Here is a 17,936-nt window from a genome sequence, read left to right on the forward strand (position 1 = left end):
TTAAGAGTCACGTGTTTTAATCTCAGCAGTCTCGGCTTATTTAATTTGATAAAGTAAGATTTTTGATAACTATTTATTCAGCTTTATTGAAGCTCCATTTGTATGTTCATAATATTTTTTTTGAAAGAATGTAAACCAAAAACACATGTATCGTATTTGTTTATGAAAAGTGATCCAATTTTTTTATTACAGAAATATAGACTTTAGGCTCCCTCTGGGGGCGAATAGGTGGAATTAATCCTAGACACTAAATAGCGCATAGCAGCGGATAGATGACACTAGCGACCACTAGTGGTAGTGTTGCTCACCGCGAAGCAGCGTTGCAGAACTATCGATAATTTGACTATCGATAGTTTGAGTATCGATATCGATCGCTTACACCTTAACTATCGATAGTCTATCGATAGTCTATCGATAGTGGACTATCGATATGCAACACTACCGCGAAGTGTGATTTACATTTATAACATTACACATTTACTTGCTGAATTTAGTTTCCTATTATTGTCTAATAGCATATCAAGAACCTTCGTGCTAAGGTTTAATTATTATTTCGTATTTACACAAATGCAATATATGTACCAGAATAACTATATTGTTTATAAATGAAAAAGAAATAATCTAAGTACGTTTCATGAGAAAAAATTATCGAATTCAAATTTTACAATAAGACAAAAACCGCACGACTTGTGATTTGGAACAAACAAAATGAAAATCGATCACCAGCATTAAGCTTAGAATTAATTACTATTAAAAGATAAGATAAACTCAAAACATTTGATAAATATATGTGTTACAAGTAGGAAAAGAAATTATTTTATCACGTAAAAATCGATTCGCTTCAAAATCAAATCGTGACGTTGACAATTCAAGTCATAGCTTTCAATTTAAATGTCAGTTGTCAAAATGCGCAAGAGCTGGTTGGTCGTGATTTTTGTGTTCAATGTTGTTAGTGTGCGATGTGTATTACGAAAAGGTTAGTTATTTTTTTTATTACTTCTAATATGACATAAAATGTAAGTAATGGAAATTCTACATTAATATTTTTTGTATTGTAATAGTTTAATAATTAAGAAATCGTTTTCAAGGATTGATTTTATTGAAATAAAACACTAAATTAATCCACGATATTATATTAATAGTATCGATAATAAGCACAAAAAACTGGAAAATAACTATAAATGCCAAGCCAAGGAAAGTGGTTATTTTTAACAAACAGATTAATATATTAATATTCTAATAAATTGTCCGTACTGTTTCGAGTCCGATTATATCCACTCGTATGCATTCATCACATCATATTAGTATATAATCAATTGTTCAAAACGATGTTCATTGTTTTTTAAATTCGACGTGTATTGAAGTATTCGTTATTGTACATTCATAATCAGCCTGTAAATTTCCCACTGCTGGGCTAAGGCCTCCTCTCCCGTTGAGGAGAAGGTATGGAGCATATTCCACCACGCTGCTCCAATGCGGGTTGGTGGAATACATATGTGGCAGAATTTCGTTGAAATTAGACACATGCAGGTTTCCTCACGATGTTTTCCTTCACCGCCGAGCACGAGATGAATTATAAACACAAATTAAGCACATGAAAATTCAGTGGTGCCTGCCTGGGTTTGAACCCGATATCATCGGTTAAGATGCACGCGTTCTAACCACTAGGCCATCTCCGCTCATTGTACATTCATTGTGATTATATTTTTGGATATTATATTGCCATTATTCGAATATTGTTGATCATGACAGGACTATGACATGTTGCAATAGAATTTTCAGCTATCTGTAGTATTTGAAGCCCTTTCTCTAGCAGCTAACAGCAATTACGCGTGTGTATGAAAAACTTGCTAAATCCATTTATTTGTCTATCCCCCTGTCATTTATCTCTCTTAAATTTTACATTTCTAAAAATCCTATATTAGAAAAAATCGTGTATTAGAGGAATACATTTCAAGTCAATTGAGCCTTTGGTTTCGAAAATTTTGCAATGAATCAGTGGTGTCTTGCTTATACTTATATATTATATATACATATATATATGTTTATTTAGCTTACGGTAACTAATATCATAGAATATCATTATGGAAATCAATCTAAAATATTATCTTCGTGTTTTAATATTATTGTGGATATACATTGAAAAGGCACTTTTCATAACTATCACATTTGTCAGTGGTCACACTTTGGTAAAATTTGTTCATAGACAAACTCAATATGCGGACAACCATGTGGTCTAAACATTAATGTATACTATATCTCTTGTCCCTATAATTACACTGACTCATTCAGACTACGAACCAGAACATAGCATGTAATGTAACTGTAAAAAGTATTACTTATAACATAAAGTTATGTTGTATTAGGGAAAGTATAGGTATACTACCAATTTTTTGTTGCCAATGAGGGAATAACCCATAAGAAATCATTGGTTTAGTCCATCTTCGAAGTAAGCAAGACGTACTTATTATGATACAGGGACACGAAACAATGCCAATATCAGTTTAATTGTTTACATGAAATTATATTTCCTTTTATTATCTATATATAGCTTGTTATCGTGAGGAGATATTAAATTTTAATACGATAATTTAAGACGAGAATATGATGTTGGATATTCTATATTATTTCCTTCAGTATTATATTTATCCATGTTTTTTTTATAAATTAAATATGGAATAGCTAAGAAATGTGTGCATTTGTACTTTCATCAACAACTATCTATTATTAAAAAGTAAATCTTTAAAGACGAAAGATTTTTCGTAAAATTGTAATTATTCTAATATGTAAAGCAAATATGTTATAAAAAAAATCCAAGTGGATTATGTAAAATAAATCATAAACATTTACTTAGGATGAAGTAAGGTTGGTAAGTAGATAAGAAAAAAATTAAATATCAATGAAATTAAAACGGAACCTTGAAATATCTACGGAATGACTTGAGATTTTTTGAAGGTGCAACGATTTTACCGTCTGGCTATTCCCGATGAACACTGCCAGTAATTCCAAGATCAACTGCTGCTGACGAAGTAAACCCTTGCCTCCAATCATCGAATCTATCGCGCTATGTAAGAAAACTTCAGCTGATAAGCATGAGAGTAACATTTGCTGAAGATTTCTCGGAGCATTTGCTAACTATCGGTAATGGTCGAGTACCTGTCGACGAATCTAGCGGATTTTATTTTTTTTAGAATTTCCGTAAATTTGTCTCATCGAAAGATAAACTCATCAACAAAGTATTCCCAAACATCTTTACTAACCATAAAAATAATGATTGGTAAGAATAAAGATGTAGATGATTTAAATTACATAATTTCCGATCCATCTTGCATTCACAAGGGCTATCTTTGAAAGTTTGTGGTCCGAATCTAGGTAATCCATGTTTTTCCCATGGTCAATTATATGTGGCATGTTCACGGGTCGGAGGACCATCTGCGTGATTTGTTCTTGCGCCTGATAATAAAACAAAAAATGTCGTCACTAAGTGCTTCACTGAAGAGTCCAACCTATGCACTAAAAGAATCATTAAAATACTTGATTTTTTTTTATTAATATTTATTATATTAATAAAAAATTTTAACTTAATAAAATCCAAAATCTGCTCATTTATTGCATCTAAGGCGGAACAAAGTTCGCCGGGTCAGCTGGTATTTATATAAAAAAATTGTTGTCAGAAGAGGAACTGCATGGAAACGGATAGAAATAAAAAATATTGATCATTCTTTATTCTATTGATAATTGTTAAAAAATTATAAAAGTTGAAAAAAGATCTTATGCAAATAATTTAAATTTCTTTATTTAAAATGATAACAATCCGTTTGAATAAATAAATTTAAATTTAAAATTGGAATGAATGAAAAGAAAGTAGTTGTCAGTTGTCACAAAGTACAATCGTTATTTAAATGCAAGAACACGATATCTTTGTTATCTATCAGTTTATTGTTTATCTTCGCGGATACTCAAGTACCTTTCTTTAAGCTTGTGTCAACGTTCATGATACAGTTTTATTAATTAACTAGAGTCAGTGCTTGAATCTCTGTTTCTATTTAGGTATACCTACTTAATAATATGATTATTAAATATTTATGAAATTCCCCATTTCATCATTATCATCATCCTCCTGCCCTTATCCCAATTTTATTTGGGGTCAGCGCAGCATTCTTCTTCCATACTTCTCTGTCTGACGTCATCACACAAGTAATATTCTTTCCAGACATATCGTCTTTCACACAACCCATCCATCGTTTCTTTGGTCGTCTCCTTCCTCTATATCCATCCACGTTCATGCTCAAGATCTCCCTCACAACATGGTCCTCTTTCCTCCGCATAACATGCCCATACCATGATAACCGGTTTCCACATAAGTTCTCGGTTACCAGTCACTTTCAAACTTCCTCTCATGTACTAATCCTATATCAATAAAAAAATATTCCAAGTGGCTTATGTAAAATAAATCATACAGTACATAACAGTTACTTAGGATGAAGTAAAGTTTGCAAGTAGATAAGCAAAAAAATTAAAACGAAATACTCCATTTATTGTACGGAAAATAATATAAAAAAACCCTAATTTCCTACAACAAAACCTAAATATAATTAATTTCGTTACACACATGAGGTATTTGCAATAAAGCTTTTGTCAAGATTCGATCGACAAAAGACAAAACTTGGATCAACACGTAAATAAGGACGTTTTCGTACTATCTAACATATTTTATTTTCGATTATATTTGTAACTGCAGATTAATTTTAGTATTAGCAATAAAAAAAATTGAAAATGCGTGTAGAAAAAAAAGGAATAACTAACAAATTTTCAACAATTATAATGCTCGAATTTCGACCACAGACAACCAGTAATGTTTTTAAATCAACAATGAGTATGGTCAGTGAATATAGTGGAGACATTAATAGGTCAAATACATAATTCATGTTTAAACAAAAAAATACAACGTGTTAATAAAAACCTTTGCCACAACTATTACTATAATTTTAAATGCAAATATATTTATTAACTATTAGTATTATTAAAGAAAAATCGTTACACACACACGTGTTAGCAATACCGCATTTAAGTACGTATCTAATACTCCATATGGTCTTTTCTGTATCCTTTAAAAACGTGTAGGTAATTTATGTAATTCATGATGATCTGTAGAGTTAAGATGTGACGAAAACGAACTCACTTTCGAGTGTATAATTTTTGAGGTTAGGATTATAAACACCTTTGTAAATATCTTTTAATGTATTTTGTACTCACTTCCTTCGTGGTAAAAAAGTTATTACATTTTACGCCCAATATTTTAGGCATCTGTAGGTCTGGCTACGCAAAGATTTTTATTATTCATTCAAGCAAGCAATCAAATGACCTAAGATAATGATCACCGCAATATAAGGATGTTACGTTCCATGTGCCTGAAATTATTCTGCCTAGCCCATTATTCTTTGTTTATAAATAACTGTCTAGTGGTAACAGACGGCTCAAAGCCACCACTCCGTAAAAACATCTATGGCAAATTTCATTACAATTTAGTTCGCTTATAATTCGCTATATATATAAAATATATATAATTTCGCCTTTGCATTTGAGATAGTAAATCTTACATATTTTTCACGGTCATATCAATCAGCGGCATTAGCGCATGCCGGTGTGAGCTGCTGCGATGAGCTTATCAACAAACACAATTTAATTGTATACTGCTTCGTTGGTCAAGTAGCCTGCTTATACATTCCAGGATTCGAATCCATGTCGAAGCAGTGGAACCATACACAGTACTTTACCTTACTCTAATATTTCCCGCGCTTATGACTAGATTGAGTGATTTGTAAGTAGGGCATTTCGTAAAAACCAATATAAACATTTAAAAAATTAAAATACATCAAAGTATTTAAGATCATATATCTGTAAAAATAGAAATTGTTGACTTGAAACAACAAGTTTGCAATAAACAATATTTTATGAAACATTTTACGAGAGCTATTTCAGGATAGGTTGTGTAAACTTTGAATCGTTGTTATAGATTCAGACTACTGGACAAATTTGGCCTCAAAAGAGTTAGAAGAAGCGTTGAACGTAAAATGGAACGAAGGAATAGCTAAGAACATTATTTTGTTCATCGGCGACGGTATGGGACCGAACACGGTCACGGCTACCAGGATACACAGGGGCGGGGAGAGTCATCGTCTATCGTATGAGATGTTTCCGCATGTTGGATTGTTAAAGGTAACGTTATATAGGTAGAAAATATATATTATGTTGAACATAAAATAAGAGCCCGTAATCCCCACTGTTGGGTTAGGTTAGGTTAGGTTAGGCCTCTTGAGAAGTTTTAGAACTTATCCCATTTCGTTGCTTCAATTCGGAACGGTGGTAGTGTGGTACATGTGGCAGAATTTCTGTACAACCTGTACCACTCTCAATGTTCCCTGATGAGAATAATATGAAATATAAACAAGTTTAAGTTGGCTTAAGCTCGTAATATTCAGTTAAGGTGCACATTTTCCAGCCATTTTACAATCTTGGCTTTTGTTTAACATTTCATTAAAATAAACTAACACTTTATTTTGCCTAGTTTCGCACGAAAGATGTATATTTATTTTAACTAACAGCTTGCGTCCTAATTCTACATTCTGTTTAAATACAGAAATATTTCAAAACATAAACTGTAACTGGAATTACGTGTGAATTGTTTTTTTTAATCTCGTCCAAAACTTCTACAAAGCAGCCCAGCAGAGTGATTTACTCACACACTCACTCACTCGTGAAATGTTGAAAACCCACTTTATAAATATAAAGTATTACCGCACACATGAACAACCAAAATTAACCACAGAGACTCCCCTAGTTTTTATGTAGCTTGCCTATACGTACATTTCTGAAGCAAGACCTTATCTATTTACAAAATTTGAGCCAAATCTTAGGAACCATTTCTGAGATATACAAAAAAAATATATAAATAATGTACTCAGGAACTAGCTGAGCCTGCGGCTTTACCTGCGTGAAACCTATAAAACTTAATATCACATAAACCTTCACCCCCATTTTACCCCTCTAAGGGTGAATTAAAGAAGTACCAAATTTCTTCTTAATCGGTTCAGGTAACAGATAGTTATTTTCGCAATTATAACATTAGTAGGGAGTGCTTATTTAATATTACAAGATAACCTAATGGATATCTTAACTACAATAAATCTTTTTTTAATGTCATTCAAAAATTAATCTAGGCCTAATCCATATTGTATCCTATTTTCAGACTTATTCTGCTAACAAAATGGTTCCCGACTCGGCTGCTACTGCAACAGCATTGCTGTGTGGTGAAAAGACAAACCAGAACACAGTGGGTGTTACCTCGTCTGTCCAACACAGAGATTGTACCGCGTCTTTAAGCCCTGGTGCTAAGTTAGATTCTTTAGCTGCATTGGCTATAAAAGCTGGAAAGAGTGCTGGTTGGTACACAAAATTAAGAAATATTAATTGTTTATGAAGATATATTAATGTCTTTGATTAGATTAAGAAGAGTATTTATAAGTATGTACATATACTATAAAGTATTAAGAAATATACGAGACTAAAGAGTTTTGATAATAAATACGCACATACATACGTACGTTATTACGAGAATAACTAATAATGACCACGCGCCGGATACCACCACCTCTATACCATTTAATGAATCGTCATCTTTACTCAAAAAGATTGCAGCTAAATCCTGTATTATTTTTAAATGCTGTATATTTGTGAATTATTAAGACTTAGACGTTTGTCGATCTGAACTCTTAAGAAAATATAATTCCAATATATTTACAGCTGCTTACGTTCTAGTTCTTGCTTCATTTCGTAATACATATTGATAATGGTTAAACTTTCATTGTTCCAGGTTTTGTGACGACGATGCGTGTGACGCACGCAACGCCTGGCCCCGTATACGCTCACAGCGCGGCTCGTCAGTGGGAATGCGACAGCAGCATGCCCGCAGGTTCTGAGCAGTGCAAGGACATCGCTAGACAGCTAATAGAAGATTTCCCCGGTAGAGATCTTAATGTAAGTAAAGAGGAGTTTTGATAGCTTAAGACGAAGTTTCCTAGTAATTATTATTTGCCCCAAAAACTAAAAAAAAAACAACACATAAAATTTATTTATTGTTGTTTTATGCAACAGTATACCAATGGAGGACATTTATTTTTTATGTACTAAATTTTAGGTAATCATGGGAGGTGGCAGACAAGGTTTGGTAGCTAATGCGACGGGCACACCTGATGATCCGACCAGCACATGGGGATGCTCAAGAGCTGACGGAAGAGATCTTATTCAAGAGTACAGGAATAACAAACAAAGCAGAGGTCTGAAATATAGCGTTGTCTCAAATAATAGAGAACTTCAGAATTTGAATGTGAATGAGACTGATTATCTTTTGGGTAAGCCATCTTTTGCTTTCTGTTATATTTTTTTACATTAGCCAAAATATCTCTCATATTTTATTTTGGTGACATGAATAATGTAACAATCATTATATGATATTATAGTTTTAGCACATATCTAGCTGATATAAGCAGATCGATTCAAAAACCGAATTACAATTTACCTAAAGTTGCTGATAAGTGAAAGAAATACTGGGCCATAATTGTAACATCGCCCATTATCATTGGAACTTTACGAATTATAAACTTTTACTTACACCTTCAACTTCCGAATCTAGGATGTTATGTTCTTGTGTCTGTAATGATACCTACTAGCTTCCAGAACCTTCTAACCAGAACATATTAATATTGAGATATGAATGATAGATATGAACATAGAATATTGAGGATTAGCTAGGTTATGTAATTCATGAGGAACAAGCAGGTCTTCACATTCACAAGCGGTAAAATACATTACACTATATAAATATTGTTTTTTAAAATACAATTTATACAATAGACATAAAAATGTATAGACGAAAGTAAGGAATAATACGAATAAATCCTCTGCCCAAAGGTTGCCTGGAAGAGATCGCTATTGAGGGATAAGGCCGCCTGTTGCACCTCATGCAACTTTAGTGTTGCAATATTGTAATTTTTAGTTTTAAGTTTGGGTGCAATAAAGTATAAATAAATAAATAAAAATTACTTAATAAGACATTTTTCTATTACAGGAATTTTCTCCAACGCACACTTGGCGTATGACAACGAAAGGAACACAGGCCCAGAGGGTATGCCCTCCATCACAGACATGGTAGAAGCTGCTATCAAGGTTCTCAAGAAAAACTCAAAGGGATTCTTTCTAATGGTTCGTACATTATAGTAAATAATAGTTCTCGGTCGCGACTAGCCGTGGACTAACCGACCGCTTTTAACTTAAGGGATGATCGTCTGGTCTTACGTAAAAACAGTTCAAGCATGCTTCTTACCAAATTTCATTAAATTCAGTTTAGTTGTTTGCCTGTGAAAGAGCAATATTCAGAGTTACTTAATTATAATGTAAATATAGATGTAGATGGCACATAACCTAATGGTAGACAAAGATATGGTCACTTGATGCTGTCTAAAAAGATGTTATAGCTCTTGTGTTTAATGTAATAATTTTTTAAATCATATTAAAAAAATATTGGTTTTTTTTTTCGTTTCGTTACTACGAATCCGGTTGACATGTACGATACTTATATTTTTAAAATGAATGATTTTATGAAATATGAAAAATCGAGAAGAATCATGTTTTAAGAAAACAGTTTCTTGCAAATTTCTTACATTCTTGTTGACATATGCAAATGTCGAATATTAATATAACTCTCATCAGCTAATTTCATAGATTCGCAATGTAATACTTTAAAATCATACATGATACTTTTAGCAATAATAAAATGTCATGTTATTCAATAATATGTTATGGGCGACAGGAAACGCACGAAAGACTATCGAATAAAAGCTGTACAAACGCGTATAACGGAATCTCTTAAAGGTAGAAGGTGGTAACATAGATATGGCGCACCACCGCGGCAGAGCCAAGCTCGCCGTGGACGAGGCGGCGGCCTTGGAGCGGGCGGTGCGGGCCGCGCTCGCGCTCTCCGACGAGCGCGACACGCTGCTCGTGGTGACCAGCGACCACACTCACACGCTGTCCATCAACGGGTATCCCGACAGAGGCGCTAATATTTTCGGTAAGTATTGGCATGTAGTTTAAAGTATTTAAATCTGTTCAAATAGAATTATATAATATATTTGAAAGTAAATAAATAGCAGGCCCTGACGAGAACAAGGAATGTTATAATATGAAACATTTTAATATTATCTTAATAGCAAATCCCTTAGAGTATTAGGAGAGATTAGTATTAGTAACCCTATTTTCTTTTCTGTACCCCGACAAGTGTTACGCTAAATTTCACGATCATAATTTGCAGTAGTTACGACGTGACCGTGACAAACAAACGAACTAACTTCCACGTTTATAATGTAAAGATACATATGATATTATAAGGTTAAGAAATAGTTAAAATATCGAAGTCTATCAGATCGGTTTTTTGTAATAAGTCTTAACAACAACCGAAAATATTGTAAAATATATTCATTGAATATTGAACTTAATGACGTAGTTAATTGAACTTGCTATAATAAAAAAAAAAATATTTTCCTTAAAATAGGTGTAGTAGGACCGTCAAGATTCGATGGATTAAACTACACGACAATATCATACAGTACGGGAGGTCCTGGCTCCTTCCAGTACTCCATAGAGACCAATGAGACTGGAGCGCCCCACATTGTGAGGCAAAACCCGACCGTTGAGGAGACAGACTCGTACAAGTACGAACAGATTGCGGCCGTGCCACTCGACGAAAATAGTCACGGCGGCGGTGACGTCACTATATATGCGCGAGGTGGGATAACTCAGTATCACTAACAACTTAAGGATAAATTGAAACGAATTGTTGAAGTCTGTTCCGTTTATTAATTTTGTTCTATATAACTGTATTTCATTATTTGACGTAGTATTAATGAATCGATCGAACAAAATGGTTAATATTTTAAGTCAATCTCAAACGAAACAAAAACTCCACAAATATAAGGATATTAATGACGCTTTATCAATTTTTTCTACTAAATGACGTCCTTGCATCAAAATATTAGAGTATTATAATATTGAGACAACTTCCATAGACAATTGTCACTTGCTACAATATTGAACATTAGTTACTAAGGTTAATATATATACAGTGATAGAACAAGATCGGCAAGGGATAAGATCGTTTCGTTGGAATTTCTGGCTGATTCGGTCACTTTTTATATGTTGTTCTGTAGTCAATAAAGGCAATTTTAATAGCTTTTGTTGCCTGGAGAACAAAATTAATTAAAAAATATGCTCGAGTCAGTCGGAAATTTGATCGGTATTACCTCATTGCCAGTCGTACCCCAACGCAAGTAAGACTTTAGAATTAGTTAAATATTAATTATATATTATAATTACTTTATTCAATTTCAAGTAAGTTTGATTTCGTCGTTGATTTTGGCGTCGCTCTAGCTATTCAATGTTAACAAGTCATAAATCTATAAAAAAGCTATCTTTTTACCAGGTCAAAAATGAACATAATTAATTATTCAAGATTTCGACAAATAACGTCAAACCAATGTCAAAGTTATTTATGTGTAATCCTCCTGTTATTGAAATAGACTAACTATTTAAATATATGCAAAGCACAAACTTTTATAATTCAATATTTATTTTCCAGGTCCGTACGCTCATCTGTTTCACAACATCCACGAACAACACTACGTATTCCACGTGCTTTCTTATGCGGCTAAAATCGGGCCTTATTCCGCGGGAAATAGCGTACAGTGCAATGTTGCCATACTATCTGTGGGACTATTATTTTTAGTACTTTTTAGACGATAATTTTTAATTGAACGGAAAGATTTTGTATGATAGAATAAAGAATTTTATATTTTTTCAATTTAGGTTTAGAATTATCATATAGTAAAACTCAGCATATTTATAATTACGTAAATAATGTAGATAGAATAATATATTTCATATGCATTTTTTTATTTATATTGCTAAGTATACATACATTTTTATTAGTACTTTAAATAAAGTTATATGATTTCTGAAATAAATAAAACAAAATATCGATTTTAATTTTTATTATCACATAATAATATAAATCATTCAGTAATAGGTTATACAGCAATGTATAAACGATGCATTTAGTAAATGTTTAGACTTTATAAACACAAAAAAATACAAAAATGTACAAATGCTTTGAACCTTTAATCATAAACAAAAATATTTGACACAGCCCATTGTAAAATTAATACCTATATAAAATTGCAACAACTTTTTTTTTTAATCTGGTAACACTAATCACTACACTTAGCTAAAAGCCAGCTTTTTAAATAATTGGACCCGATATAGACGAGAATAGGTTTACTTGCTTCCCAGATATTTCTTCAGAACGATACCTACGACTAACGCTCCTGCTAGAGCCAGTAATGCCCATTTGAGTTTTGAGCTGAAACAAAAGTATTGATTAAAATCTGGTCAGTTAAGATTTATGATACATTACAACTTATAATAATAAATTACCAATCACTACTATTTTGAAATATATTCTTTTAACTATATGTACCTACGTTTTAGTCAAGTCTTTTTTTTAATATTTTTTATTAAGAATAGACGAAAAAGCTCTCTCCATTTCTATCCAATTCGTATTGAAAGATTTTTTAAAATATTTCGTTCTTTAATTATATAAAAAAATTTTTATTAAATTGTTAAAATACATTTTTGATTAATAAATCTGAATTAGCAGTATTTTCAAATACCATTACGTCAGGTTGTATAAAAATTGGGGTAGAACTTAAAATCGTTTACAAACAAATATATATACATACAGAGAGAAAAACATACTTTTAAATAAAGCGGAATCAAAGAAGCAGAGCGAGAACGTTAAGGTTTGTCAAAATCACAAAAATACATAGGTTATATATAAATTTAAAGTATGCTCACGCTTTCATTCTAGTTTTAGTTCGTATAGATATACTTTAATTGTGTTGCCTTATCTAAAGTAATTTAATCTAACAATAATAATACTTATCTGTTACATCATTACTATTTACATTTTTGTTTTATAATAGTTATCTAAGCTATTGCGAATATAAATAATTAAAACTACTGTATTATTAAGTAATATTTACCACCATCGGATCTACTATATTTCAAAATCGAGGCAAAAAATTGACAATAGTCCCCAACTGACAACACAATTAATATCACATTAATTAATTTTTCGCTTGGTATACTTGGTATAGGGCTTTGTGTAAGTCTGTCTGGGTAACATACTCATCATATTATATTCTACCGCCAAACAGCAATACTTTGTATTTTTGTGTTTCGGTTTGAGAGGTAAGTGCCAGTGTAACTGCAGGCACAAGGGACATTATAACTTAGTTCTCGAGCAAGGCGGGACCGTGAGTTTAGGGGCCCCACTTAAGACACACTTGAACGTTGACTTGAATTACATTATTTGAATGGATTTGATTAATTGCAGGATTCTTTCGCATTATCGTCTATTTTTGACTTTGACTTGACTTAGCTGGGGGACTCTTGAATCCTTGGGGCCCTGGGCTGAAGCCAAAAAAGCCATACGGTAGATCCGGCCCTGCTCTCAAGGTTGATGGCGCATTGGAGACATAAAGAATGATTAAAATAACTTATAGCGCCAATGTCTATGGACGGTGTTGAACACTTACCATCAGGTTGCGCATATGCAATATTTCATTACAAAAAATCGAGTCGAACTAACTATAGAAAGTTGATACTGAAGGACAAATAGAAAAAAAAACTGTACAATGAACCGTTAGCAGAACAGTTCACCAAAGTTTAATCACCATCGAATGAATGGATTAGCAAAGCACAGAGGACATTATTTATATATTTAGATAGATATAATACTTTGCAGTGAAACAATTTCTCCGATACACTATGATTTCAGCGGGTTCTTAAATCAACTAATGATCTGCGACTTCTAAATACTATGACATTGAAAAAAAAAAAAAACAAAAATGTACGGCATTAATCAATATAAAAATATTTATCCATTGGCGATAAATATTTTTCCTCACCGTGCCACTCCAATGTAGGTTAGTGGGTTCACATGATGCATAATAACATCAGAAATTTGCAGGTTTCTTTGAGACGTTTTCCTTCACCGAACACAAAATTAATAATAAAGATAAATTACGCAAATTAACTAACTCTATGATTACGATACCGCTTTATTCTAGCCACTCAATAAAAATCTTAATCTCATCTACAAAGGAAATTGTAATTAAAATAACTTTATAATGTATTTTTTTTTTGTTTGCTCTATGGAAACAATATTTATGAGATTGTAAATTAAAGAGGTCTTATATATTTAATTTTTTTGGCTAACAACAATGGAACTAGTTTCTAATAATAAATTTAAAATAAGAACCTTTCATTGCATGGATATCCGCGTGGTCTTGGTTCACTTAAAAAAATAATCGAGAATATTATTTTATTATGAATTAATAGTTTGAGTTTAAATGACACATAATAAAGTTTTAGAAAAATTAATTAATTTTTTTATATTTATAATAATAATCATTTAAAAAAAAATTTAAAATATAAACCTTTTCCGGGGAACGGTTATCGATTGAACTCTTTTTTCTGTCTTTGGTGTAGTTGGTGTTTTAAACGTTGACTTTGGCGCAACTGGTTTACTGTAGTTAGATTTTATATTCAGAAAAATATAAAAAAATATATATATAACATTCAATAACGCAAAAGCTAACCTGCTTGCTGGACCATCGAATGTTCTCCACGATTTTTCAGGTGGTACCATTTTTGGTAAATGTGGACAACTAAGTTAAATCATTATAATAATTATAAAAAAAAAAACAATAATATAAAACAAAAAAAAGATTATTAACCTGGCGGCAGAACAAATAGAACACTTTGACTGACGCGGGGAACTGTAAACATAATTACTTTATTCATTACGAAAAAAACGTAATTTTAAGAAGAATACTATAATTCTATATGTTTTGTATATATCATAAAATTATATTACTATTGTATACTTTCTTTAAATAAGACAAATAAAATAATATCTACGAAAGTATTTTATCTCTCGGTCGGTCGGGGAATTTATAGAGCATATACACCGTTAACACCGTAATACATTGTCGTAACACTTACGTATAAATAGTTTTCCTAACGTACCCAAGGTTTTGCAATACAAACATACAGGAAAGATATGGGTATGGTAAATCTTGTCTTATTTAGAAGTTGCATAAACATATTGGTATGTTACAGAAACAAAATATATTATAAATATAATGGAATACATAATACTCTAAGGGAATCACAAGTTGTGGTCAATTTCTTGAACAATCTTTAAACAGTTATAAAGTAATTGCCAGACAAACGACCTACATAAAATGACTATGAATTTCACTATGCTAGGCTAATAGCAATGATCTATTCAGGCTTATTTAATAATAAAGTACTTTATGTGTATTATAAAACAATAATTAATAAGACATAACCTTGCTTTTTTTCTCGCTTTTGATTTACAACTGTAAAAAATATAATGAATTAAATCAGTATTTATTTAATTTAAATAATTAGCTATATGCAACTTTATAATATATATAATATTATGAGTGATTTGCCCCGGTTTTGCACAGCAAATTATTAACAAACAAAAATTATATAATATAAATATAATTTATTCTCTATAGCGCTCAGGAATAATGTAACAGTCAAAAATTGCCCTCAACATACAAACAAACAAATTGTACCTCTTTATAACTTTAATATAGAATATCAACTGTGATATAATATGGTACAGAAAACTATATTCAATTGCACGTTGATTTATCAATTAATTGATATCAATCAGTTATGGTGTACTATTCATCTATTAATGCTATTTATAGAGCTTTGAATGAGATTTTCTTTTAGATATTTAAAGCTACATACAAAAAAATATAAAATAAAATGAACAAAAGTTTGTATGTACAAGTCATTACCTAAAAATTATTTCACTTGCTACATTAACATTAAGTAAAATCAATTTTGCTTTAATACTTTAGTATTGAATTGCCTATATTTCGCTTAATTTTAAAACTAAATAAGTTTTAAAATTAGGCGAAATTAAAAATATATATACACTGTTTTTTTGTCATGTTGGATTTCTCTTTATGGTAATAATAAAGATTTTAATTCATTCATTCATTCCTTTATACCTTTTAAGGCTACAAACAAACAAATGAAAATGATATGATACAATTTTTTTGATCCTATACTATTCAAAATGCTTTGAAAATTCTTAATTTATTTCATTAAGAAAGTTGTAGTACTTACCATGGTAAGACAACACTGATCCTATCTTCAGGGTTCAGGGATCCTATTTTATACTTTTTTAATAGTTCTCTGAAATATTAATTTCATATTATTATAACTACCATACACAATACAAATTTCTAAAACATGATTTAAGTGTAAACATAAATTTGTTCACTATCATAAATAATAAACCTTGCATCATCACTATGTCCCACATCCTCAAATTCTCGGCTTCCATCTTTACCAGCGACATCCAATAAAGAATCCTCACCACCAGGATGCTTGAAAAAATCATATGATATCAAGGTCTTATTCAGCCATGGAATATAATAATAATAAAGCCGCAGTTTCGATCCTGACCCCTAGAGCTCCACTTTCGTCCATTGTGGTCCACTCTCACCAAAAGCTTAAAGCTTAATTAGAGGAGTAAACAGGAATATTAGTAATTCCTTTAAATGGGCATTGCTAACATTCTTTATGTGACTTTTTATATCAATTGAGACAAAACTATGAGATACCATTATAATAATAAGAAATTTATAAGTTACATATAAGTTAAAATTATGAAAATGAAATCAGCTGATGAAAAATAATATCAGTACTGTGCTGTCACTTCGCATCAGTTGAATATTTTTTTTAATTGAACTATCGTCATTTTAAAAATAATTTACCTCTGTTAAAAAGTTCGTAACATCGTAAACATCATTGTGAATTATAATCCAAACACTGCTCTTGCGTCTGTGTTTTTTAACTTCTTCTAATGATATTATACGAGCCATTTTAAGTTATTTCTTACTTAAGTAAGATTATGAACTGTGTTGCCTAAACACGAGTACAAGACAAAGTGATAAGTACGAATTATTTATAAAGTACATAGGTAGCCTTGAACTGAATTTACTGTTACTGTGATTTGTGAATACTGTAATAGATACAATCAAATGTCATATGAAAAATCATTAGTACAATTGACTTTTGTTTGACGTTTCCAAATAATGCTGTAAAAGACAAACCTTTGAAACTTAAATTATTTTTATTTACTACTTCAATACAGACTTAGATTTCATGGCACATTTTTGTAAATTTATTTATTTTTGTAAATCATTCCCTAATTTATTTATTGATTTCTACCTGCTTCCAAAGTTTGATCATACAATAGCAAACTGCTTTTGGGCCAATTGTGATGAAATCTAGTAGATGTCTAGTTGAGATTGATAAACGACTGGGTCTAGTCACCCTCAACTTAATGTAAATACATATATATTTTTCCTTATTTTAAAGAGGACCCCATAATTGAGATCCAGAGATCAATTACATTTTCAATAAAAAATAATTGTCAACAGAGATTCATTGTCCCTAAGCAAAAAAGAGTTCTCGACTCTCGTGCTATTAGCTTTATCCATATCCAATATCCAAATCAGGGTTTGTGATGTCTTATTTACGTGCGTCTTTTTTATTTATTTATGAAATGCAGTAAAAGTTGAGCTTATTGCTCAATTAATTGACATTAAATTAATAATTTTATAATGTATTTCATAAATTATGTAGTATCTATAGTAGTTTGACAGCTAAGCGATTTTGTCTCGTAAATAAAGAGTGAAAACTTC

At 31.3% G+C, this 17,936-nt stretch overlaps 2 protein-coding genes and 1 long non-coding RNA gene across 4 annotated transcripts; 1 reads left to right on the forward strand and 2 right to left on the reverse strand.

The window, feature by feature from the left end:
* The first annotated feature begins 871 nt into the window (after positions 1-871).
* LOC113403637 (alkaline phosphatase-like) lies at positions 872-12,235 on the forward strand. The gene is made up of 9 exons (XM_026644227.2): positions 872-976; positions 6,017-6,219; positions 7,250-7,442; positions 7,874-8,037; positions 8,198-8,411; positions 9,128-9,261; positions 9,931-10,129; positions 10,610-10,843; positions 11,693-12,235. Exons 1-9 carry the CDS (start codon positions 892-894, stop codon positions 11,854-11,856), a joined length of 1,590 nt encoding a protein of 529 aa, XP_026500012.2. The 5' UTR covers positions 872-891; the 3' UTR covers positions 11,857-12,235.
* On the reverse strand, positions 12,090-17,290 carry LOC135193651 (cytochrome b5-like). Its single transcript, XM_064217089.1, has 4 exons — positions 17,004-17,290; positions 16,525-16,613; positions 16,351-16,419; positions 12,090-12,472 (listed from the first exon to the last, which is right to left on the reverse strand). The coding sequence occupies exons 1-4, from the start codon at positions 17,109-17,111 to the stop codon at positions 12,388-12,390; spliced, it is 351 nt and encodes a 116-aa protein (XP_064073159.1). The 5' UTR covers positions 17,112-17,290; the 3' UTR covers positions 12,090-12,387.
* LOC135193652 (uncharacterized) lies at positions 14,435-14,956 on the reverse strand. Of its 2 annotated transcripts, XR_010309355.1 has the most exons (4): positions 14,913-14,956; positions 14,775-14,843; positions 14,613-14,702; positions 14,435-14,470 (listed from the first exon to the last, which is right to left on the reverse strand). It is a non-coding gene; the product is annotated as an uncharacterized LOC135193652 (long non-coding RNA). The 2 variants fall into 2 exon arrangements; XR_010309354.1 differs by lacking the exon at positions 14,913-14,956 and having other exon boundaries at positions 14,775-14,902.
* Positions 17,291-17,936: the final 646 nt, after the last annotated feature.

This window comes from Vanessa tameamea, chromosome 15, assembly GCF_037043105.1.
Source record: "Vanessa tameamea isolate UH-Manoa-2023 chromosome 15, ilVanTame1 primary haplotype, whole genome shotgun sequence".
Classification (NCBI taxonomy): domain Eukaryota; kingdom Metazoa; phylum Arthropoda; class Insecta; order Lepidoptera; family Nymphalidae; genus Vanessa; species Vanessa tameamea.

Bases quoted from the DNA above. Each gene is read 5' to 3' on its own strand.
- LOC113403637 (XM_026644227.2), top strand. From the start codon at position 892: ATGTCAGTTGTCAAAATGCGCAAGAGCTGGTTGGTCGTGATTTTTGTG. The intron at 10,130-10,609 runs GTAAGTATTGGC...TCCTTAAAATAG, and splicing joins CAGAGGCGCTAATATTTTCG to GTGTAGTAGGACCGTCAAGA. The intron at 10,844-11,692 runs GTGGGATAACTC...TTTATTTTCCAG, and splicing joins CGTCACTATATATGCGCGAG to GTCCGTACGCTCATCTGTTT.
- LOC135193651 (XM_064217089.1), bottom strand. From the start codon at position 17,111: ATGGCTCGTATAATATCATTAGAAGAAGTTAAAAAACACAGACGCAAG. The intron at 16,614-17,003 runs GTAAATTATTTT...GATTTTTTCAAG, and splicing joins TTACGAACTTTTTAACAGAG to CATCCTGGTGGTGAGGATTC. The intron at 16,420-16,524 runs GTTTATTATTTA...TTAATATTTCAG, and splicing joins GGACATAGTGATGATGCAAG to AGAACTATTAAAAAAGTATA.